The sequence below is a fragment of the Bos taurus genome, chromosome 22, assembly GCF_002263795.3.
Source record: "Bos taurus isolate L1 Dominette 01449 registration number 42190680 breed Hereford chromosome 22, ARS-UCD2.0, whole genome shotgun sequence".
Lineage (NCBI taxonomy): Eukaryota > Metazoa > Chordata > Mammalia > Artiodactyla > Bovidae > Bos > Bos taurus.
The window spans coordinates 45,061,168-45,087,064 of NC_037349.1; the positions used below are offsets into that span (position 1 = coordinate 45,061,168).

Below are 25,897 nucleotides of genomic sequence, written 5' to 3' on the forward strand. Positions count from 1 at the left end.
GAAAAGACTCTGATGCTGGGAGGGATTGGGGGCAAGAGGACAAGGGGATGAGATGGCTGGATGGCATCACTGACTCGATGGACATGAGTCAGAGTGAACTCCGGGAGTTGGTGATGGACAGGGAGGCCTGGCGTGCTGCGATTCATGGGGTCTCAAAGAGTCGGACACGACTGAGTGACTGATCTGATCTGATGTCTTGAAAATTTCTTCCATGTCCACACTTCAGTTTTGCCTGAAAGTCTTTAGCTAGCTTAGGATTCTATAATATGAATGTACTTGATTTCTTCAGCTAGTTTCCTTCTGATGAACAGTTCAGTTCAGTCACTCAGTCGTGCCAGACTCTTTGCAACCACATGGACTGTAGCACGCCAGGCCTCCCTGTCCATCACTAACTCCTGGAGTTCACCCAAACTCGTGTCCCTTGAGTTGATGATGCCATCCAACCATCTCATACTCTGTCGTCCCCTTCTCCTCATGCCTTCAATCTTTCCCAGCATCAGGGTCTTTTCCAATGAATCAGTTCTTCGCATCAGGTGGCCAAAGTATTGAAGTTTCAGCTTCAGCATCAGTCCTTCCAGTGAACACCCAGGACTGATCTCCTTTAGGATGGACTGATTGGATCTCCTTGCAGTGCAAGGGATTCTCAAGAGTCTTCTCCATCACCACACAGTTCAAAAGCATCTGATGGAGTTAGGCATTTATCAAATTTTCATTTTTACAGAAGTACAAAAATTGTTGTACACGTGTATCTGTGCACACATGCAAGCATTTTTGTAGGCCACTTGCCTAGAAATGGGTTTGCTGGGGCAAAAGGTATGTACACTTCAGTGTATACTTACAAATTGGTTTCTAAAAATGCTTTTTAAATGACTCTTGTGACATATGACAGAGCTGGATTCCTGAATCCTCTCCAACAATGAATGTTATCAATTTAAAGATTTTGAGAGCAGGTAGATTAAAAAATGACAGACATTGTTTCTGTGGAGATTTTAAAAGAAGGAAGCTTTCTTTTAGTTTATATGCAAAAATACACATGCTCTTAGAAGAACATATGCTTCTCCTGGCCTATATTCTAGGCTATGTCATAATAGAGAACAGTTTCCTTTCCTTTGGGAAGAATGAAAAAGAAGAGAGATGCTAAGCCCTGAAAGTCTGATAAGTGGGAAAAAATTTGGTATTAAAGGTAGGAGAACTAAAAATCCTAAAAGTTTAAATAAAAGAGATCTGACACCTGGTGAAAGTAATATTTACTTTGAGTGTCTGAGAAGGTGTAAGGTTTTTGAAAGTATTTCACATAGTTTCTAAATTCAAACATTATTATTGTATCAATTAGATATATATCAACATAGAGAAGTGACAATGACATCAATGCAAGCATTCATTCAATCAAATGAGTATTTTTGAAAGTATGATGCTCTCTCAACAGCAAGTTAGAGAATACTTTTATTTTAATTTGATGGACTATTTTAGTGAGAATAGCAGGATTCTGTCCTCTCTGACTTTCATTCCTTTTTTAAAAAATGTATTTTATTTGAGATAGAGTTAGTTCACAATGTTATATTAATTTCTACTGTATAGCAAAGTTATTCAGTTATACATACACACACACACACACACCCATATATTCCTTTTATGTTTTCTTTTCCATTATGGTTTATCATGGGATATTGAATATAGTTCCCTGTGCTATAAAAAGGACCTTGTTGTTTATCAGTTCTCTATATAATAGTTGGCATCTGCTAATCCCAAACTGCCAGTCCACCCCTCCCCACCTCCCTCGTGGCAGCCATAAGTCTGTTCCTTATGTCTGCGAGTCTGTTTCTGTTTGATAGATCAGTTCATTCGTGTCATATTTTAGATTCCACGTTTAAGTGATATTATAGGGTATAACAAATGTCTTTCTCTGTCTGACTGGCTATACTTAGTATGATAATCTCTAGTTCACCCCTGTTGATGCAGATGACATTGTTCTATTCTTGTTTATGGCTGAGTAGTGTTCTGTTGTGTATGTGTTTGTGGACATGTGTGGTGTGTGTGTGTGTATATATAGACTTTTAGATTTTTAGGTTGCTTCCAGGTCTTGGCTATTGTAAATGGGCAGTGAACTTTAGGGTGCATGTGTCTCTTCAAATTATAGTTTTCTCCGGATATACACCCAGGAGTGAGATTGGAGGATCAATGGCAACTCTAATTTTAGTTTTCCGAGGAACCTTCATAACGTTTTCCATAGTGACTGTACCAATTTCCATTCCTACTATCAGAGTAAGAGGATTCCCTTTTCACCACACACTCTCCAGCCTTTGTTATTTGTAGACATTTTAATGATGACCACTCTGACTGGTACAAGGTGTAGTTTTGGTTTGCATTTTTAACATCTTCTCTTATGCCTGTTGGCCTTCTATCTATATGCTATCTTTGGAGAAATGTCAGACATTCATTCTTAATATGGTAGCCATTGTTGATCTTGAGACCTATTGGAATTTTAAAAGTGCCGACTTTTTAATTTTTAAAATTGATGTGACTTGTTTTATTAAACTGGTCAATTTAAGGTGAACACAGAAAGCTGACCCTATTACTGTACTCTCCCACTAACCTCTATTCACCACTGGATCCAATAACTGCTTTTTTGAAGAAACATTGTGTCTTGAATATATTTTAATGATGTTTCCTTGCAGAAAAATTTCACTCCAAAAAAACCACATTTTTTTCTAGAACATGGAGTAGGTCAGTTTCTGGCAGGGCCTTGGCATGCCAGGGTGCCTAGTGGGTGGGAGTTTGGAAAGTGGGTGTCATTGACACTGTCCTCTGAGGCAGTACTGCCCGAGGGCTTTGTCATCTGCACCCCCAGGGACTCTACCTTCTCAAATTTAGAGACAGTTGAGATCTGTACTGAGTTTAGCCTGATTTATGCACTGTGAATTTACTCTTGCAGGTGGTAAAAGGACTGATAAGTCACTTCCAAATCTATATTCTTGGAAATGTCAAATTTATTGGTAGTAAAAATCACTATGATAATTCATTCCAGTGAGCTTCTGTGGGTACATTTACTCTTCTTCAAGGGATCTCAAATTTTTTAATTTCATGACTTCTCTACCTGCCTCCCTCTCTCTCCTCCTACCCTGAAAATGGCTGTTTCTGACCTGTGCTTCATGAACTTATGGCTTCCCTAAGGGGCACCTGGAAGAGAGAGTGTCTAGTAGATGAGGTGCTGATTACCTGTTCCCACCCCACCCCACTCCTTATCTCAATCCTACCTCTGGCAGAGCAATTTTTCCTTCCACTTTTAACTTTCAAGGAAACTTTCAGTCTAAGAAAGACTTCTACCCATAGAAATACATTTGAAAATCATAGCACTCCTGTCAAGGAGTTTGCATACTGTATATGTATCTCTTGATGTTCACGTGTACAGAGACAGGATGGTCATTTTTATCACCTTACTCTGCACTGATCTATTAGGCCCAAATCCTAAGCAGTGCCATTCAAAACCCAACCTTTCTAATCACTGGAGTCCTAAGTAAGTCAGTATTTGAAGGAATGCTTGGAGAATTTGATGATCGGCCTCCATCACAGAGTCCAAACTTTAGTTTCTCTTTTTTCCTAGCTACTCATTCTTAATTTAGAAAAGCTTTCAGGGATTTGTGGATTTTGAAATTTTTTTTTTCTTTTTGGATTGAAAAAACCACTGCAGTATCCCAGGAGATAAGGTCTAATATGTTCAAACTGCTTCAAGAACTATGTAGGAATTTTTTAACAGTGCAAATGATGTTTGTAATAATAATCTATTGTATTTAACCCTGGTACTTGCAGGGGAAATATTTAGCAATTAGTTCTATGTAAGTGTGGAATTTAAAGTAATAAAAAGAAGTATTTGGTTATAAAGATGTTCTCTAATTGAACAGTCTCACTAGTGTTATGGACCTCTCCATCGCATTCTGTTACTGATCTTACTTACTATGCAACAAGAAAATGTGCTTCCCCTGGCTTAGTGTGAACTTTAGAACCTCTATATTCTTGTTCAATTAGGAAGCAACCTAATAACACCTACATAGTAACCAAAAGACAGTCTTCTAAAAGTAGATTAGTGTGTACACTTAGTTCATAGCTTCATAGGTATATAATACTATATCACTAAAACTGAGAAATATCAGTGATTATCCAGTCCAAATAATGAGTAACAGGATGGTTATTCCACCTCACCTTTTATCCCCTTAATATGTGCCACCAGGAGTATTTAAATCACTGCTTCAGTTGGTTCTGTAAATATTTGTAAGGAGCCAAAGTGTTCAGAATATTTTTATTAGCAAGATTTCTAATAGATTTCTCAGCTTAATAAACAATTCTCTTGAACTTTATTTTCTTGGCATTGGAGGGTGTAGGGGAGTATATAATTTCATAAGGACTAGAAATAAGGGTTTCTTTTTGAGTGGGCTACCACCTGGTTATTGTTTCATCTGGACATGTTTGCTGTTTATCATCTAATTCTCATCTCATCCATAAGTTTGCAAGAGCAGTGGTACTCAATACCCTTCTGTTGGGAGTCAGGGCTCAGTAACAGTGGCTGACTCAGCAGTGCTGGGAAGAGGTCACAGAAGGATTACTGGGGACCCCCAGGTGACTCTGCTCCAGGGCTCTCCTCTTCTGGAATCACTGCTCCTGAGCGCTCTGTACTGCCCTCCTGTCTCCTCATGTGTTGGATTAGATTTATGGGAGCTGCTGTCGACATGGTTGCCTAAATCTGTGGAATGTTTTGCTAAACGCTGCTGGTGAAATAGTCCACATGAAGTCTGTAACTCCCTCCAACATACACACCTTTTTTTTTTTTTTAAGAAAACTGTCTTCTATCCTTAGTCTTTTATTCACTTGATTGCTTTATGATTTTTCACTTTGAAATCCTATAGATTCATTAAGAACTTTTATTCCAACCACTCAGGCTTTATTTAACATGGTGATTAGCCAAAGTGTTACTCTGCTTGAGCTACGTGATGACAGTGTATTTGATTGGAGCCTTGTAATTATTATTTTAAAATCAAAGTAATAGATTATGATTTCAAAATAGGAACATGATCCAAAAGAATAATAGTAATTAGAACAGCAACCACTTAGAAGAAGGTAAATGCCCCCATCACAGACCACAGGGCCCTCTGTGTGGCCTGAGTCCCACCTACCTTTGCAGTTCCATTTCCTATCTCACTTCTTTCCCAACCCTGTACCTTTCTACACCCTGTCCCCCCACCTTGCCTGGACTAGCTTCACTGTACCCTTCCAGTTGATTGAAGTAACTGGGTTGTTTCCTGCCTTGGGAATAACACCTGCTGTTCTTTCTACCTAAGGGGCTCCTCCACTAGTGTCTCCTGGGTGGGATCCTTTGAGTCTCACCCATAGTCTTGTTTCCTTAGGAGGTTTCCCTGACCACAGTGACTGAAGTCATTCCCCCACCATACTGCTTGTCCACATATAATCACATCATCATCTCTCATAGCACGCTATTTATTTCCTTCAACATATGGAAACCCAAGTTGTGTGTTCTTGGTACTTGTCTGTCTCCCCCCAGGACTTCTAGCTCCATGAGGAGGGTGAAGACTATACCTGTCCCATTCACCACAGCAGCCTCACTGCCATTCTGGCACCTGGTGTTAAGTGGGTGCTCCAGAAATATTTGTGGTTGAATGAATGGAATGTTTTGACGTCCTAAATTTTCCTGAACACATATCAAAATATTCTATATTGGGCACTTCTATTACGATAACACATTATCTTCCAATGGCTGAATTTAACCAAGCTGTGCTGACTTTTCTCAGGCATATGAAGGATCAGAACAAGAAGGTGGCCAACCTGAAGCACAATCAACAGTTGGAAAAAAAGAAGAATGCCCAGTTACTGGAAGAAGTCCGCAGGCGAGAGGATAGCATGGCTGACAACTCTCAGCATTTGCAGGTGAGTCTAGCCTTCTCCTCTTAACCCTTAAATAATTGGAGATCAATTCCCTCCAAAATATACTCCTTGCTGTGGGAAAGCATGCATGGAAATGGTGGACGTACCTTTGCTCTAAGTCCCGCACTAACCATGTACTCCCAGGGAACCCAGTGGGTCTTTCTGAGTACGGAGCAAAATAGTGCCCAAGAAAGGCAGGTTATGGTGGAACTTGCTCAATCTGCACACAGTCTCTTGGTTCCTGTGCCTCACCTTAAAAGGTAAGGGCTGCGGTTATAGAGTTGGCAAGAAGCTTGAAACAGAAACGTCTTCCTTTTAGAATTATATTGAACTTGTTTTGGTGTCAGGAGTGAAATGTATGGGTGTTATCACAGAAGGTATTTGGAAGAGGATGCATCAAACTGATTTCAGACATTTTACAGAACTGGTTTTGTTTTGTTCAAAACTCCAAGGCTCTGATCATTATTCTGTCTTTTCTGTGGAATATAGTTATCTCTGAATGGATGGCCCTATCTCAGAAACCAACTGGCCGACTGAAAACACCAATTTTTCCTCATTAGCCATCCCTATTTTTGGCGAAAGAGCTCTCCCCATGTGCTCAATAAAACATTCAAGCTAAAACAGGGCATTTGCTTTGAAGTTCCTTTATTTATTCCAGTGTGCCTTTAAACAGAGCAGTTCAAGTTCGAGTTGGCCGGAGTTCATGTTAAATTCTGCTTATTAATTAGTGTCTTTCTCTAGTTATATATTAGGTTTCCTCCTTGGAGATTGAAGAAGTTAGATAATTTCAGAATGTACTCATAATTCTCTTTTTTAATTGACCGAAAGAGAAATAAGTAATTATTCCAGAGTAGGAAATAAAAGGAAATGTCTTGCATAGAACATGTCACAAAGTGGTTACATAGTCAATATTAGTTTCTTTTTTCTCTGTATTCTGGAGGTGCCCTGATGATGTCAATCAAACTCCTTTACATTGATGCCTGATTTGAGTATCATGATGGTAGCATCAAGTCCTTTGTTCCCTCCTGGGATCATCTTTGGATGGACTAGTAGTTTATTTCAATCCATGGCTTCCTCAGTGTTTTTGAGAAATCAGTCTCGGGGTTTTTTGAGAAATCAGTCTCCCATGAATCATATGAGATGTTATATTAGAACCTACAAATTGAGATCATAACTAAAAGTTGCAGAACTATATTGCCTTGTCAGACGTGTATTCTTATTCATGCCTTAGAGTAATGTTGGTGATTTTATATATGGTAATACTAGAGTCTCAGAAAAGGTATGAAGTAGCATCCTAGTAAGTGGTAGACATGGAACTGACTTCAAGTTTTCCTGCCTTCAAGAAACAAATGGAGAGGAACAATAGCAGTAGTGGATCCCATTTATTAACTTTTCAGTATGCTGTGTATTGTGCTGTCTTTGGTTCTGTCAGCTGGGTTTGTTGGGACTCTTATTTCCAAGTCATAGGAACACAACAAGTTGAACTAAGAAGAAAAAAGGGCCTCTGTTGGCTCAGTAAACTGAAAATTCCAGGAATAGACCCCAGATCTTATAACATGAAGGTATTCACACAATAGCATCAGGAATCTGTCTTCGTTCTACTCACAGGCGTCGTGCTCTACTCTTGGTTGCCTTGATTCTCAGGAAGGCTGTTCCGCAGTGATGCCAACTATGGCTACCAGCATTCAGTCTACATTGTACAAGTGCAGTCACCCCAGGGGGAGGAGAAAGGTTCTTTCTGAGGAGTTCTGGCAGGAATCCGAAGGCAGATAGAATGAATAAATTGGCCAGGCCATGATCAACTTATATGGTTACCTGGAGTCTAGAGAAAAAGGGTTAACCTCACCCAAGTCACATGGTCTGAGACTGAGGACAAGATATCCCTCACACAAAAGAGGGTTCTGCTCAGAAGGGATGCTGGGCAGATAAAATCACAGAGATCCATTATAACCATAGTATGGGGTAGATTAACTGTTATCCCATTTGATATATGAGAAGGAGGAGGAGGCCCCAAATTATTCAGCTAGTAAGTGGCAGAGTTGGGACACAAATCCAGATCTGACTGTCTTCAAGTAGTGAGAGTTCTAATTAAGAAAGGAAGGCAAAAAAAAAAAAAAAAACAACCTGTGGAGTGGCAGAGAGACTTCATGGAACAGTGGGATTGGAGCTAAGTTTGACATGGAAGGGATGGAGCAGTAGGGCAGGCTCACCAAGCAGGAGAGCTATCAGAGAATGTACAGAGGTGCATAGCACAAAACATAACAAACCAGTTGGTCATGGTGACACAGAGATTAAGTGTTGTTATTATCTTCCTTAACTGACTCTGGAGCTAGAATGCCTAGGTTTCAAGCTTCCAAATTTACCAGCTGAATGTTCTTAGCAGGTTATTTCCCTGAGCCTCAGTTTTTCATCTGTAAAATGGGTATGATCATTGCACCTACTCCAGAGTTACTGTGAGGACTAAAGAGTCAGTGCACGTAAAGAATTTAGAACTATGCTTGGCACAAGATGTGCTCAAAATAAGTGTTAGTGATTGACTGTTTTTATATTGGGTTGGTCAGAAAGTTCATTCAAGTTTTTCGATAAGAGGTTATGAAACATTAGAAGCATTTTTTAGAATATGTATTATATGTGTGGGTATTTGTGCAGTTCTGCTGATATGTGTTGAGCATCAAAGTTTCTGTTTTTTTCTATATATATAGTAATTTTTTTCTTTTCTAAGGACATGTCTAGTTATGGAAATTAATGTCTTGTTTTGGCCCATGAACTTTTGTATAGCAATATTTTCATAAGGGCCTTGATAACTACCTCATAGGCATATTCATAAAAGATAGCATGGTCTGGAATTGCTTAGTTGCATTCCTGACCACCCCAAATAAAGGAGAGCATTTGAAATGCAATAAAAAGTAATCACGATTAATTTTGATGAAAATGTCTCTGGTTAAGGTTAATAGAGAGTGAAACTCCCACTTTCCTGGATTGTGAAGCAGATGTACTCAGATGCAGTAATTACTGCCTTCTGAAGACAGAACTTTTCTTTCTGGGGGCACTTGATTTTTTAGTTTTACTGTTGTTTTAGGTACTTCCTGTTTATAAGTTAGCCTGCTAATCCCTTAAAGTTTCAGTCAGTTGATATCTGGTTTCGAAGGCTGGTTGGTTGATTGGTTGGTAGATGTAAGTTTGGCACCTACTAAATTTGACTGTGGCTCAGATCATGAACTCCTTATTGCCAAATTTAAACTTAAATTGAAGAAAGTAGGGAAAGCCACTAGACTGACCATTCAGGTATGACCTAAATCAAATTCCTTATGATTATCACTGGAAGTGAGAAATAGATTTAAGGGACTAGATCTGATAGATAGAGTGCCTGATGAACTATGGTTGGAGGTTTGTGACATTGTACAGGCGACAGGGATCAAGACCATCCCCATGGAAAAGAAATGCAAAAAAGCAAAATGGCTGTCTGGGGAGGTCTTACAAATAGCTGTGAAAAGAAGAGAAGTGAAAAGCAAAGGAGAAAAGGAAAGATATAAGCATCTGAATGCAGAGTTCCAGAGAATAACAAGGAGAGATAAGAAAGCCTTCCTCAGTGATCAAAGCAAAGAAATAGAGGAAAACAAGAGAATGGGAAAGACTAGAGATCTCTTCAAGAAAATTAGAGATACCAAGGGAACATTTCTTGCAAAGATGGGCTCAATAAAGGACAGAAGTGGTATGGACCTAACAGAAGCAGAAGATATTAAGAAGAGGTAGCAAGAATATGCAGAAGAACTGTACAAAAAAGATCTTCATGACCAAGATAATCACGATGGTGTGATCACTCACCTAGAGCCAGACATCCTGGAATGTGAAGTCAAGTGGGCCTTAGAAAGCATCACTATGAACAAAGCTAGTGGAGGTGATGGAATTCCAGCTAAGCTATTTCAAATCCTGAAAGATGATGCTGTGAAAGCGCTGCACTCAATATGCCAGCAAATTTGGACAACTCAGCAGTGGTCACAGGACTGGAAAAGGTCAGTTTTCATTCCAATTCAAAGAAAGGCAATGCCAAAGAATGCTCAAACTACCACATGATTGCACTCATCTCACATGCTAGTAAAGTCATACTCAAAATTCTCCAAGCCAGGCTTCAGCAATACGTGAACCATGAACTTCCTGGTGTTCAAGCTGGTTTTAGAAAAGGCAGAAGAACCAGAGATCAAATTGCCAACATCTGCTGGATCATGGAAAAAGCAAGAGAGTTCCAGTAAAACATCTATTTCTGCTTTATTGACTATGCCAAAGCCTTTGACTGTGTGGATCACAATAAACTGTGGAAAATTCTGAAAGAGATGGGAATATCAGACCACCTGACCTGCCTCTTGAGAAACCTGTATGCAGGTCAGGAAGCAACAATTAGAACTGGACATGGAACAACAGACTGGTTCCAAATAGGAAAAGGAGTACATCAAGGCTGTATATCGTCACCTTGCTTATTTAACTTATATGCAGAGTACATCATGAGAAACACTGGGCTGGAGGAAGCACAAGCTGGAATCAAGATTTCTGGGAGAAATATCAATAACTTCAGATATGCAGATGACACCACCCTTATGGCAGAAAGTGAAGAGGAATTAAAAAGCCTCTTGATGAAAGTGAAAGTGGAGAGTGAAAAACTTGGCTTAAAGCTCAACATTCAGAAAACTAAGATCATGGCATCCGGTCCCATCACTTCATGGCAAATAGATGGGGAAACAGTGGAAACAGTGTCAGACTTTATTTTTGGGGGCTCCAAAATCACTGCAGATGGTGATTGCAGCCATGAAATTAAAAGACGCTTACTCCTTGGAAGGAAAGTTGTGATCAATCTAGACAGCATATTGAAAAGTAGAGACATTACTTTGCCAACAAAGGTCCATCTAGTCAAGGCTATGGTTTTTCCAGTGGTCATGTATGGATGTGAGGGTTGGACTGTGAAGAAAACTGAGGGCGAGCTTTTGCACTGTGGTATTGGAGAAGAGTCTTGAGAGTCCCTTGCACTGCAAGGAGATCCAACTAGTCCATCCTAAAGTAGATCAGTCCTGGGTGTTCTTTGGAAGGAATGATGCTAAAGCTGAAACTCCATTACTTTGGCCATGTCATGCGAAGAGTTGACTCATTGGAAAAGACTCTGATGCTGGGAGGGATTGGGGGCAGGGGAAGGGGACGACAGAGGATGAGATGGCTGGATGGCATCACCGACTCGATGGACTTGAGTCTGAGTGAACTCCGGGAGTTGGTGATGGACAGGGAGGCCTGGCGTGCTGCGATTCATGGGGTCGCAAAGAGTCGGACACGACTGAGCGACTGAACTGAACTGAAACTTGACTTATTCTACACCAGCATTTTGTAATGTTTCAACACCCTGACTTCATGATTTTGACGAACCAAATAGGTATTATATCCAGGAAAATCTTAGATAAAAGCGCTGCCTGCAACAGTAATAGCTGTTGGATCAGACTCCAAAGAGAGATCGAAGAGATTCATCCAGTTGGTATGAAAATTGGAGACAAATTTTAATGTAGATAAAGTGACCATGTTATTTATTATCCAAACTAGTATAGAAGCAAAAACTGGACCATTTCAGTCAAACCTAAAAATGCAGTCATATTAAGAAAGATTTTACAAACTCACCCTTCTTTATTTCCTAAGTTTGTAGTTTTATGGCAGGAATTGCAGGCTCAAGTGCCTTCAGGGTCTAGATTATTAATGTAAATAAGAAACAGGTTTGCATGTAAGAAAATTTATGATGTCTGGGTCTTTCAGCCTTTTTTTTTTTTTTTTTTTGGTAGAGATGTATCAGTTAGCAAGTGCTACAATAATGCTGTGTAGCAAATCACCCCCAAATCACCCCCCTCAATGACTTTAAAGCACCAATAGTTATTCTCACAGATTTTTAGGTAGACAAAGCAGCTCAGCTGCTCCAGAGTGAACTAGGGTGGGTACGTCTATTGCTCACTCAGGTCTGTGAGTGGCTGGACAGCTCTCTTCCATATGGTTTTGTTCTGATGCTCAGGCTGAAGGGGCATCAGTAACCAAGGAAAACTTTCTATGACAGTAGCAGAGACACAAGACAGAAAGCCAAAAGGTGCTATGTCTCATAAGGCCTAGTCTTAAACTAACACTGATTTTTCACCCCACTTCAAGGCACATGGTTAAGCTAATAGTCAAGGTTTGGTGATCTACCCTCTGTCCAAGAAGAGAACATTGTAAAGAAATGGATATAAGGAAGGGTGAAGAATTGAGACCAGTCATTCAGTCTGTTAAAAAGAGATAATGTTTGGAAAAATATTTCTCTATTATAAGAAAAACAATAACATAAATATAATGAAAAATTGCAGCTGCAATAGCTTTAGTCTATGGATGAAATTGAGAGTGGCGGAGACTGTAGGGAACTCCAGAACTCATGCCTCATTAAAAGAAGTTGGGACCACGAAACTTTGGCTAAATTGATATTGCCATTAGAGTGGGTTAGGTTTGAGGGACCTTCTGATTGCCATAAAAATGTAAAATCTTATGTGAAATCCATGAATTTTAGAAAATCGATTCACTTTTTTAAAGCACTCTGTGGGTCCAGTGAAGCACATGTGCTGGTGAATTGAGTGTCGGTTTTTAGCCTCTGCTGCACAGCCTCATGCTCTGATCCCGCTGGTTTCATGTGGTATAAGTAGAGATTAAGAATGTACACTATCTAGCTCAGCCTGACCCATTGAAGAGAGATGGCAGTTTAGTGTATTTATGGTTTTTTTTCCTTTTTGTTGTTATTGGAAAATACCTTGAGTGGCTTAAATTATTGTTCCTCAGAGGAGATACCCACAATATATAGGAATAGAGAGTATTCTTAATTAAAGTTCTAAAAAAAAAAAAATTTTTTTTTTTGAGAATTGGCAAAGAGGGCAGGAAGGGAGAGATAAAGAGCCATGGAGTTGAACTGTCCAGTATTAAAATAGTGGCCCTTACTATTTTTAGCACAGGACCTTGAGCAAGGCAGAATCTCTCTGGCTCTCACTTTTTTCATCTGTAAATGGGGATTACACTCTGTGGCTCCATGGGTGGGTTAAATAAGATGAGGTTTATGAAAGACACTAGCAGAGTACCTGGTCTATGTGAGGTTCAGTTATTAGAGCTTTCTCCCGGAGAGACTGATAATGAGCTTTTAAATATAGAAGACAGTGACCAATGGGAGTATCACGCAACAAATCCTTTGCAACTATTTTATGCTGATGAGTAATACAGATATAGAGAACACACCAGTAAATGAAAGTTTCCAATAAAGCATTAAAAAAACATTTTGGGCACAAAGGAGGAAAAATTAAAACATTTTTCAAGTTTATGTTGAATTGTCTGTGAAAGTAAGATGTGAAAGATCGTGATTTTCTTGTATAATTCTCTAGAACTGTTCCCCAGGACACAGATTATGGAGCATAATATTTATGTCTGGCCTTGGGGCTTTGGGCTTCTGTGTGTCCCACTAGAGCCCACATGGACATTTTTCAACAAGGTGTTTTGCCGGAGATTCCCACTAAATCGTCATTACCAGAATGGGATGCATTTCCCACCCACCCCTCCGCCCACAACTTCTGGTTATTTCTTGCTGAGTAAATATGCCAATTTGAAATCCCAGTGGACATCTTTGTAGATTTTGGCTTCATTTTCCCTATGCAGCTTATTGAGTTAATGAAGTAACATTCTAAGAAATACACACGCCAATATTTTATGTTCCTTTTCTGTTGTATGTCTGCAGAATTCTCTTCAATTTATTGCCTGAAAACTAAAGTCTGTTCTTGTATGCTTCCGTTTCCAAATTATAGGTTCCCAGGGAACTGTAAAGTTTCTTCTCTGCCAGTGGTTAAACCCAAGTGTGATCAGTTTAAAAAGCAAATGAATGTTCCCATTTATTCTTGTCCTTTTAGTAAAATTCTAAAAAATAAATAAAAAACCTAGAAAGACAATTTTATTTTTCTGTCTGTGCAATTCTGTGCAGCCATATCTTTTTTCCAATGAGACTTCTTTACTTTGCTCCTCCAATTAGAATTGGAATCAGCTCACAGAGGAAGTGTAGCAAACAACATAAACCTCAGAAATGCGTAACTTTTAGCAAAACATATAGTTCATATAAAGTTCCCAAGCTTTGCCAAGATTCCACCCTCCCCACCCCACCCCCCCACCCCCCCACCCCCCGCAGAGGGACGTGTGTGTTGTAAGCAGCAATTTTTAAGCCTCATATCTATATGTTCATCTCTCTAAGTCAGTGAGTTAAGTTCAATTCTCTAAGCTTAAAATTGTTACTCTGACTGTGATCTATGTTCATGTGTTATGGTACACTTCTAAGTACTGCCATTAGAAGAAACCTGACCAGCAGAGTTAAGAGATTCATCATTGTCAAAATACGATTATTTAGTTCCTAGTTTTTCATGGCTGTTCCATAGGCATGGTGTAGAGTGATTTAGGAAAGCTCCATTTCAGCCGTCTTGTTCAACATATGGAAAGATGAAAAAAGTCATCCTAAGATAGGTTTAAAAGGAAAACCCACATTTGTTCAAATTTTCATTAGAACTTAATATGATTTTTTTAATACTATGAGTTGCTTTATTTCTTTTGTCTTGTAATTTTCTACCTTGATGGGTAGAGATGGGGAAGTTCCATTAAGTTGTGGATGAATTCCATCGCGTTGTTGAAATGTGGACTGAGCTTCGTCCAACATTTCCAGACTCTGTTCAGGGTTTCAGACGATGAAAAATACTCAAGTATTTGCAAGTCTGTGGAGGACACAGAATATTGGCCAGGGGACTCAGGGTTAGTACAGAAGTGCTTTCTTTTCTTGGGGATTTATTTTGACATTTGTTTTTCTTTCACACTGTAATCCCCCACGAGCCAAAAAATGACTTTTGTTGTAGCAGGTCCCTGCAGGCATTCTCAGAAAATCTTATTTGACAATCACTTTCTAGTAGCCTTGAGTTGAAGTTGTTCCTCTTTGTAGTAACTCATAGACTGTCAGGGGTGACAAGGCATCCTGTGCAATGTATTTGGGAGCTCACCGTTTCTTACACTGTTCCAAGAAGCTAAGTGAAATCATGTAAATAAAACTGTTGTATGTGGAGTTTTTCTTCTTTCCTCCCAATAAAGTATTACTTGTTTTTCCAAATGTGCAGTAACTTGCATATTTCTTCTGAGAAACGTCTTCAGCTTTTTTCTGAGGATTTGTGACCTAATCCTCCACTTCATATAGCCCCTCTGTACAAACAGAGTATATTTCTATGGAAAAGAGAGGTTTACCCTTAATCAAGTGTTGCCTAATCTACCTACTAAATTACCCCTTGGAGACAAAGTGGGGTTCACTATTCTTTGCTGCAGAGTTTTCACGTTTCAATCCATTAGTGCCTCTCCAGCAGTCCTCAGCAAAGTGGATGTTTTTCAGGGTCAGAAGATCCTGCTGAATGAAATATAATGTATCTGTCACGTGAAATCACTGTTATTATGGAAGTAGAGTCTTGAATGCTCTGGATAACTGGGCTTGAGGGGTAATGGGGGCTGGAAAAAGGAGTCTTCCTAAAATATGTTAATCTTATTCACTTTGATGGAAGTTACTTAGGATGATTAGAGTTCTTTTTAAAATATTATCTCTTTTTTGTGTCTTTGGTCCCTGAAATACAAATTGATAAGGGGAAGGTAACATGCATCCTACTGTAATCTCCAGAGAGAATTAGAGATAGATGTGCTAAAGGGAAGAGTATGCTTCGCTTCTAGGGAGAGGGGAGGCTTTGCTTTATAGAGTCTGCTTTTTTTATATATGTTTGTTTGTTTATGTATTTGGCTGTGCCGAGTCTTGGTTGCGGCATACAGGATCTTCGATTTTCATTGTGGCATGCAGGATCTTTAATTGCGCCCTGTAGGATCAAGTTCCTTGACCAAGGATCAAACCTGGGTTCCTTCATCCTTCCTGCAGGGATCAAACTAAGACTTCCAGAGTCTTAGTCACTGGACCACCAGAAAAGTCCTGTGTTTACCTTTAAATTTGTCCTCCGGGTTTATTTTGAGGTGAGGTTTGGGCTGTAAACTGGAGACATCATTTTTATATGTTTGTTAAAATTACTGCAGATGATCAGTTTAGCCAATAATAACAGTGCACCTCAGCTAGAGCCCAGTGTGCTTCTCCAAGCGCTTTCATGGGATGGTCCTCCTTTCCCAGGTGAAAGTTTGTGAACTAGAAACCATGCTTTAAAAGCCCCTGAGAAATGAGACCTTTAACGTGTGTACTTAGGATCATCTGTATATGTTCCTTCTCCTCTGCTTGAGTCCGTTGCATGTGCAGTATAATTTTCAAAGTAGAACACAATGAAGGCATTACTAAAGGACCTACACTTTGAAGGCACGGGGACTGAAAGGAGAAAAAAGTTTTGAGAGCAAACTCTTATTATTTTTTCAAAAGTAAAATTTACATAACAATGCACATACATGGGATTCTGGGGTTTGGTTGTTCCTAGGGGGCAGTTGTGTTCAACATGTGTCAAAAGAGCCAGTCCAGTTAAACTGGTTCTTCCTGGTCAGGGTAATTATGGCAGGTTTACCCTAAGATATGGCTACCAGAGGTTAGTCTTGGGGCACCTGCAAATCACAGTGTGTGTCACCCTGACATCAATAACCTCTTTCTAAAAGATGCTGGCATTTCAGCACATTGCTGGCCAGCGTGGAGATCTGGGCATGGCTAATTTAAAAAAAATATTAGGTTTGACTTATGGCTTGTCCAGAGCATTGCTAAGCTGTATGTTCTAACACTCCAGATTATGGAAATGACAGTCAATGGCATGGACAATGATTTAGATGGAAATCTTGCAAAAAGAAAGTACAACTCTAAAATTTTGTTCCTACTCACTTAATAGTCTCTCCTGTGATACCCGTTTGGAAAGTTGGTAATTTAGATTTATGACACTTTTAATTTCTTCTCTGCTATTACACCTTCCCTCTACATCTTATTTATGTTACTTGTTTAAAAATAAAAACAAAAAACAAAACCCCTGCAAGGTTAAGCAATCATGAGTTTTCCTAACTAGAACTAGGACCATACAAGCCACCTGTTTTGCTAATGAGGGAAGTAAGGGGCCCAGCCAAGGCAAATGACCTACCCCCAGGAGTCAATAGCCAAAGGGAGACCAGATCCCAGGCCTTCTGCATTCTTGTCCAGTGCTGTTTGTGTAGCCCTCTGGTTCCAGAAGATACATCTGCCTTCAGTAGGATTTGAACCATTAACCCAAAAGTCCAAAGATTAGGCCTGTGCTTTCTCAGTGTTGGATTTTAGATATACTATCTAAGATGACATAAAATTACCCCTCACAATAAACTAAGCTTCATGTGTATTTTGTAAACAAGATATTCTATCATCTCCTGTTCTCTCATGTTTTTAAAATTAGAGTAAATTACTAAGTGGCAAAGTGGGAAACTGCTATGAGTATCGTCTATGAAGCTTAGGACTCTTTAGATGATAAATAAAAATTGATTTAAGTTTTTCTATCTTTGTCACTTTTTCTCTTTTACAGAAGCTGAAAGTGAAAAGTGAAAGTGTTAGTTGCTCAGTAGTGTTCCACTCTGTGACCCCATGGCTCCTCTCCTCTGTCCTTGGAATTCTTTAGGCAAGATTCCTGGAGTGGGTTGCCATTCCTTTCTCCAGATCTTCCCTACACAGGAATCTAACCAGGGTCTCCTGCATTACAGACAAATTATTGTTTGAACCACCAGGGAAGCCCTTTGTAGAGTCTGGTCACCCATAAAGAAATGCACGAAGTCTCTTGTCATGGAAAACAAGTGTGAATTGCTTAGAGAGTTCAACAATAACAATGAGAACTGCTACTTTTTATTGAGCAATGAACTAGGTCAAGAATAAAGTCTTTGGTTGAGTTCCTTGGGAAATGTAGAGTCTGAGATTAATATGCGCGAGGTTGGTTGGGAGTGCTCTCAGGAAGGAAAGCCTGACTGAGCACAGGAAGAAACTGAACTGTAATTGCAGCAAAGGCCTCAGCAGTTCCTATCAGTTGCTCTGGAATTGGGGTGACCTTTTGAATGGAGTTGAGCCCAGTTGAGATGAGGGGGCTGGGCCATTGTAACCCCTCATCAACAATCAATGATGCAACCCACCCCGGGGATGGTAAGGAGGTTCTCAGGGCAGGCACATCCCTGGCAGCTGGCAAGTGAGTGCCTGGGTCTTGGAGAGGAATCGGGGCAGTGCACCACTGCATCTACAGCAGACATCGAGTATGGATATTGCACTGTCCCCTTTGACACCCACAGCAGATGCACACATCTGATCTCAGGACTGTTTTGTGTACCCAGCTTCATAATTTTTTCAATACATGCAGCTGTTAAAAAAACCAATCCTAGTTGACCAAATTGCTCTGTATACACATTGACTTGTTTACTCTTCCCAACGAACAAATCATGTTACAAGTATCTTTGAAGCAGTTTTTACAAATGAGAAGATTGAGACTGGGAGATTTTAAACAAGAGTAAGAGCTGGCATTTTTTTTCCTCAGGTCTCAACTGCAGTAACTATAGCCACAGTGAAAATAGTGGTAACACTATTCCAAAAACAGATAGAAAAGTTAGATGACATAAACTTGGGTAAGGAGGCTTCACTTGGATTTATAGATTATTGGTTTATCTTCTTTTAATTAACGGCATAGACTTCAGTTCAGTCACTCATTCGTGTCCAATTCTTTGTGACCCCATGGACTACAGCACGCCAGGCTTCCCTGTCCATCACCAACTCTGGTAGCTTACTCAAACTCATGTCCATTGAGTCAGTGATGCCATCCAACCATCTCATCCTCTGTCTTCCCCTTCTCCTCCTGCCTTCAATATTTCCCAGGGTCTTTTCAAATGAGTCAGCTCTTCACATCAGGTGGCCAAAGTATTGGAGTTTCAGCTTCAACATCAGTCCTTCCAGTGAACACCCAGGACTGATCTCCTTTAGGGTGGACTGGTTGGATCTCCTTGCATTCCAAGGGACTCTCAAGAATCTTCTCCAACACCACAGTTCAAAAGCATCAATTCTTTGGTGCTCAGCTTTCTTTATAGTCCAACTCTCACATCCATACATGACTACTGAAAAAAAACATAGCTTTGACTAGATGGACCTTTGTTGGCAAAGTAATGAGTCTGCTTTTTAATATGTTGTCTAGGTTGGTCATAACTTTTCTTCCAAGGAGCAAGCATCTTTTAATTTCATGGCTGCAATCACCATCTGCAGTGATTTTGGAGCCCAGAAAAATAAAGTCTGACACTGTTTCCACTGTTTCCCTGTCTATTTGCCACGGAGTGATCGGACTGGATGCCATGATCTTAGTTTTCTGAATGTTGAGCTTTAAGCCAACTTTTTCACTCTCTTCTTTCTCTTTCATCAAGTGGCTCTTTAGTTCTTCTTCACTTTCTGCCATAAGTGTAGTGTCATCTGCATATCTGAGGTTGTTGATATTTCTCCCAGCAATCTTGATTCCAGCTTGTGCTTCATATTGTCCAGCATTTCTCATGATGTATTCTGTGTATAAATTAAATAAGCAGGGTGACAATATAGACTTAAATGCTTCTTTTTTGCTATTGCTAAGTCACTTCAGTCATGTCCGACTCTGTGCTATCCCATAGATGGCAGCCCACCAGGCTCCCCCGTCCCTGGGATTCTCCAGGCAAGAACACCGGAGTGGGCCGCCATTTCCTTCTCCAATGCAGGAAAGTGAAAAGTGAAAGTGAAGTCGCTCAGTCGTGTCCGACTCTCAGCGACCCTATGGACTGCAGCCTTCCAGGCTCCTCCATCCATGGGATTTTCCAGGCAAATGTACTGGAGTGGGGTGCCATTGCCTTCTCCGTAAGCATGTAAAATTCTGTCTACATGTTGCCTCAGCTCAGCAAGCAGTCCCCTTGATGTTTTTTGAGGACTTTCGTGTGCCAGGCACTGTGCTACCTGCTGGGCGTTTAACAACCAGTTTGGAAGAATTCTTTACCCTTGAGTATCTCAAGATCTTTTCCTCTGACTAAAGGTGTCTTTCTCAGGCTTCTGATTTGCAGCAGCTTCTGAAAGTAAACTAAAGAGTGTGTTCCTGGGCTGTTGCTTGCCCTAGGATGGAAGATGTGAAAGAGGTAACAAAGAATGTTTCTGCAGCTGGAGCCCTGGTGGGCCAGGGCAGAAGCCGTAGAAGGCCTTATGAGTTGTAGTTCAGCAGCGCAGCTTTCAGTGTCTGAGTGGCTGAGAGCTGAAAGGACCAAGGCAGTTGAGGATCTGAATTCTATTCTAGGTTCAATCTCTAACTAGCTGTGTGATTTTGAGCAGGTAGTTTCTGTTCTCTCTGAGCCTGCTTTTTTGTCTACAAACCAAGAGGCTTATATTGGCAGTGAGGGCCCTTTCAGCTCTGAAATCTTGGAGTCCTGGAACTAGCTGAAGGATGCATACATGTGCTGAATTAAAAGTGCCGACGGAGAAGACAGTTCATGGTCCACTGAGATGCTGCTGCCCCAACACAGCATTCATGTCAGTGGTAGGGATGTCAGTTGGGAATTCAGGAAAATGGGGGAAACTGGTCTCCTTCTGACCCTGTAGTATAATATATTGCTTTAAATATAATTTATTCTAAGAACTCATTCTGTTTTCTATCTAAAGTGCAAGGTCTGCCATTTTGAAAAGACTTTTGTAGTGTGCACTAAAACATTGTTTTCTTTCTTTGGAGTAGTCGGTTATAATAATACAACCACCAATTGTTACTTTTTTTGGTGTATGATAAAGATTAGAACTGTGACAGTCTGGACATAAGATACATAATGCAGGAACTCCTCAGAATTGACCTACTTGGGTTACAGACTTATTTCTCAAGGGCAGGAGTTATGTGGCTTTTAAATGTAATTGTAAAGTAGACTATTATTTTAATAAGCCACTATGTCAATAGGGGCTATTCCCTGCCACCCCGACTATGTGGGTCATAGTTGTGGGAAAATAGAGACTGATTTGACAAAAACCTGGTTGAAAGTGTCTAGGTTCACATTTCCCACATACAGTTATGAAAGTGAAGTTCTAGGAGATACTATTAGAAAAAAGGATTCCATTTGTCAAATATCTTTGGGAACAATGCATACTCCCTCACTCGGAGAGTCACTGTGCATATTAGCATATTAAAGACACTCAGAAGTCCTGTGATCAAGAAAACTGTTTTGTCTTCTTTAATCCAAAATTTCTCCAAATTGGTTGGCAAAAGAAATCTCTCCCCACCCTCCACCTTGGGATATCTACTAACATGGCTAACAGTTAGTATTTTATAAAACTTGAACAAATGCCAATCTAGGCAATTTATAGTGCTGATGACTGAAGTTTGTAGTCAGCTCTTTGATTACAGTTTGAGATGGAGCAACCTCTATAATAATGCTTTATTAAGCATCATCTTGCTGAACAAGAATTCACCTTGGCATCTTAAAATGGCTTTACACCTGCCACTTGATTAAAAATAGTTGTGTTAGAATAAGTGGCCAAGAAAGTTTTGCTTCTGATATCCTTTTAAAAAGTTGCAGCTCATTAAAAAAAAGTTGATGTGAGGCAAACTTGAAAAATGTTTCTGACAGGTATAGTAATATTTCCTTCTGTCACTTCTTGACTCTGGGATCTGTGTTGACTTCCGATTATAAACTCACATCATATTATACCCCAAATCCAAATCTGATGAAGAATATTTTGGAGGAAGATGTGAAAATTATTCCAGTCTTAAAATATAAAATTGAATTCTTAAGGTATCCATTGTTAATTCTCACTTGCATACAGTTTTGCCCTCTTCCTGCTAAAGCAGGCATTGGCAGTATGGAATACAGTGCTTCGGGTTCCTGTTATGCTGTCAAAATCAATTATACGGGTTGAAAGTGAAGCACAGAGCGTCCCTGTGTCATTACTAGCAGGCTTGTTTTTATTTTGGTTGTACATTTTTGGCTGTGAAAGGATCCTTATGAGAAATTAGAAAACCACAAATTTGAAAATGTTAACAGTTAAACAATATAACCTTGAATGTGTGTCTCCTGGATACCTGAGTCTGATCATAAACGGGGCTGTAATTTCTGAATGAACGGCACCTCTCTTAACCTGGCTTAATGATGGCTTTACCCTTTTACTCATCTTACAAGATTATTTACCCCCATAACCTAAATGGGGAATTAAGGCCATATGAGACTGTGGCTTCATTCACCTGGTTAAAGTTTGACTTCACAGGAATCACCACAGTCCAATGTTTGAGACCAGGGTAATAGTTAAAATTTCATCTTTTGGGGCTGTGGTGTCTGGAAGATATATTACAAGTGGGGGGAAAACCCATTTTCAGTTTTAACTGATTCTATGATGTTTGTAGTTCTTAAAACTTGTTTTTTTAACCATATAAAAATAAGGTCATATCTCTGTATTTTGAACGCTGATGAAATGAAAGTTTCATTCATGTATTTATTCATTCCATAGCCATTTGTATCAGGCTCTGTACTAACCTCTTAGGTTTCTGAGACCAGGTTTTTGCTTCTTCCTCACCTTCTGTAATGGTCAAATATATCTATGCCAACATAATCATAATGTAAGATGTACTAGAAAATGGTGGAATACAGCCCAAAGAGACTTTTTTGTAGTTTAGAGTAGGCAGCAGTGCAAGTTCAGAAGATGAGCATTGTAAGCAAAATCAGTCTAAATTTGTTCACCTAGGGCAGCTCCTGCAGCTTTGCTGGGGCTTCCTGCAAATGTTCTCAGCCTGAAGGCAGGGCCCCTTCCCTGTTCCTGGTGAGTGCTTCCAATAGAAGCCACCCTGATTACAAAGCCACTTAGTATTTATTTCTCAAAGAGAAATTAAAGAAAAAAAAAAACCTTTTCAAGTTTGAATATATAAATTTATAGGGGTATAGATAAAATCATCAAGATGTCTACTTATGATATTTATTTTGCTAATTTAGTTACGTCCAAAATCACTTATTACTTTTTGCTTCTCTTGTATTTAATGGCATAAACAGTCATTCTCCACAAGCATCCTCTAAGAGTCAGTGACATCACTGGAGAGACTGCTACATCATCTGCTACAGTCTGCCCAGTCTAGTTGCCTTCACCTCTGAATGGTTGGACCCTTTTATCTCTTTGTCATACAGACCGGCAATTGCTTTCTTTAAGGTGTGTTTTTTCCACACTGGTTAAGATCATGGACTCCTTGGAAGTTCCACCTAGTGGAACTTCCGTACATTTCTCAGCATGGCAGTTGTCACAGCTCTTTATTTTCTAAAACCAAAATTTCCTATTTTGATTAATAGCCTTATTTCCCAGATTTGGTTCCAAAAGACATGTGGCTGTAAAGTTATGCTGCTGGTATGATACTTAGTCACAAAAATGTGCCAGATTCTGGAGATGGTTCCAAAGGCAGGTTTCCCAAAATGTCTTAGAGAAAAGCCTGCCTCTTTGGACTAACTAACAGCCTCTAAGGCAACTACTTAGAATATAGATGATATTCATGGAAATGGGAAAATTAGGGCATATTTTGTAACCTTGTCTTGTTTCTTTCAGACCACATTATTTTATTTTGAAATGAAGCAAACTGGTTTTTAGGCCTCATATAAATAATACAGTGATTGGGTTTCCAACTTTTCAAATGACTCCTTCTATACTATGAAAGATTCAAAGTCATTTACAGCTACACAAAAGCTTTATGTTGCCAAAATTATGTCAACATTGTGGATGACATTGACTCCCTGGAGACCTAAATTATCTAGGAAATTCCCTGATTTATTCCCAATTTTCTTTCTTTATCTAAATCTGGGTTTTCTTCCTTTCCCACTTCTTAGGGGAGGCTGCATATCATTGGTTGTCCCTTTTCATTTTTAATCTAGAGATACACAGGCCTGTAATCCATTCCCTCTTCTGACACTTTACAGCTGTGTGATGCTGAGGTTTATTAACCATGCTGTGCCTCAATGTTATCATCTTTAAAATGGGGATAAGAAGACTAGCTACCTCACAGGTTTGTGTGAAGCAATGGCATCTCAATGTAAAGACATTACCATTGCGCTTTGTGCCCAGGATGTGCTCAGGAATGACAAACACAGTTACTTTTGCCATCATCATCATTTTTGTAGTTAGCATTGACCAAATAATGCATCATTTTCTGATATGATTGGTGGAAGTCAGTGTTAGTTTTAGGTTTTCTGTTAAACCCTCAATTCCTTGGGTTGTGCTATTTTAAAGACATGTATGTCTGTTCTGGTAGTTTAGCATTGATTAGGAGAAAAATCTAAGATTTATGTCTTCGTATACTTTTTCCCAGCATCGTAAATTTTTAAAACTTTTCTTAATGTTTGGCAGCAAGCCATACCCTCATTGTTCAAGCACACATGCACATATGGTATATATGCATGTGTAAAGATATATACACACACATACGTATATCCATTCCCAGATTGTTTTATTTTTTTGCCTTGAAACATCATAGCTTCCTTAATTTTGCTTGCTGGTGTTAGATGACTATATTTTTCACCTCTAAATTAAATCCCCAAAGAATTTGACGCATAGGCACCAGAGTGGTAGCCTTTAAAAAGCCACTGACTTCACACAGATAGATACTTCAGACAGAAAGCCCTTTCTTTCTTGTGCTTACTTGGTATTTGGCTTTACCTGGCCTGGTGAAGTGAACTCTGGGTAGGCTGAGCTAAATATGGCCTCGCGTACCCACGCGCAGGAGGTGGGGCAGGGGGTTCCCGTAAATTGAGAGGCTGGACACCATCTCCAGGCTGGAGGCCACAGGAGCCAGGAGACTGAGGAGGAAATGGCATGGCTCCTGTGGCCAAGAGGTTTGCCTGCAGTTGGTTTGGGCCACAGAGCACCCTCCAAAAAGACTTTGACGTCTACTTGGTTAAGTTGATTGATGCTTTAGAGCGTGGGAGGGAAGCAGCACTCCTGAAGAGTATTTATAATGCCCTGCACATACAGGCTTCAGAGGCTGCCACAAAACCAAGCTGGACATAAATTTCAGCTATAAAATAAATTTTAGAAAGGCTCTGTATCCTTCCCCATCAGACTAAGCTCATGCAGCTATGATTATTCTTTCTTCTCACATCTGAAGGCTTTTGTTTACCATCTTTATTGTTGCTTAAAGTTTGCAGTTAAAACTTAACCTAACAAAACCCGTGTGCAGCTGTTTAGTTGAGTAATTCAAACTCTTTTCTTTGGCTTTATCTTTGCTCAGAGGGCAGGCCTTCTCTTTTTCAAGCCTGAAGATTTGTGTTTATGATCAGGCCCTGCTATTTTCTTTATTTCTCATAGTAATTAACTTGAGCATTTTTTTGTTTTTTTTTTGCTGGTCAGCCCCATGTATTAATTGCTTGCTTTTTCATGGCTTCTTGTTGAAAGGAATGCATATCACAAGATAGATTGTCTCATTCCAGCTGAGTATTTATTGAAAAGAATTCCAGGACGGCTCAGTCATCAGGATGTTCTGTTACTTTAGGAAGATTTCACCATGATTATGAGCAGGAAATGAAAAGTTGGATCGCTTTTCTGAGTGCTAAGTGGGTTAGGAACATGTTTTAAGGGGCACCTGCAAGGGGAAGAGGCTAATTGTGGAATGAGGAATGTGTGACGTTTAAGCTGAGACCTGGAGGAGGATCAGGAGCTAGCCATGCAGAGTTGTGGGCACAGCATTGGAAGCAGAGGAAACTTGTGCAAAGGTCTCCAAGGGTGAGAATGAGCCCAACTTGTTCGAGGAATAACAAAACACACACTGTAAAATTAAGATACATAATATCTATCTTTTAGAGTTGTTGTAAAGATTAAGTTTGATATAGTACATTAAATACTTGGTCTCAGGCACACAATAACAATAGATATCATAGTAATAGCATCTTTAATGCCTTCATCTGCTTTTAAGTTCTTCTCTATACATAGTAATTATTAAAAATACTTTAACAGACACAAAAG

General features: G+C 39.7%; 1 protein-coding gene across 7 annotated transcripts in view; it reads left to right on the forward strand.

Annotated features, from left to right (window-relative positions):
* The window catches only part of ERC2 (ELKS/RAB6-interacting/CAST family member 2), a 980,761-nt gene that overhangs the window by 521,792 nt on the left and 433,072 nt on the right, over positions 1 to 25,897 (forward strand). For all 7 annotated transcript variants that reach the window (XM_024982903.2, XM_024982905.2, XM_059879783.1 and 4 more), the window contains one exon: positions 5,799 to 5,934. In XM_024982903.2, coding sequence (XP_024838671.1) covers positions 5,799 to 5,934 — 136 coding nt within the window. The remainder of the gene's footprint in view (positions 1 to 5,798; positions 5,935 to 25,897) is intronic.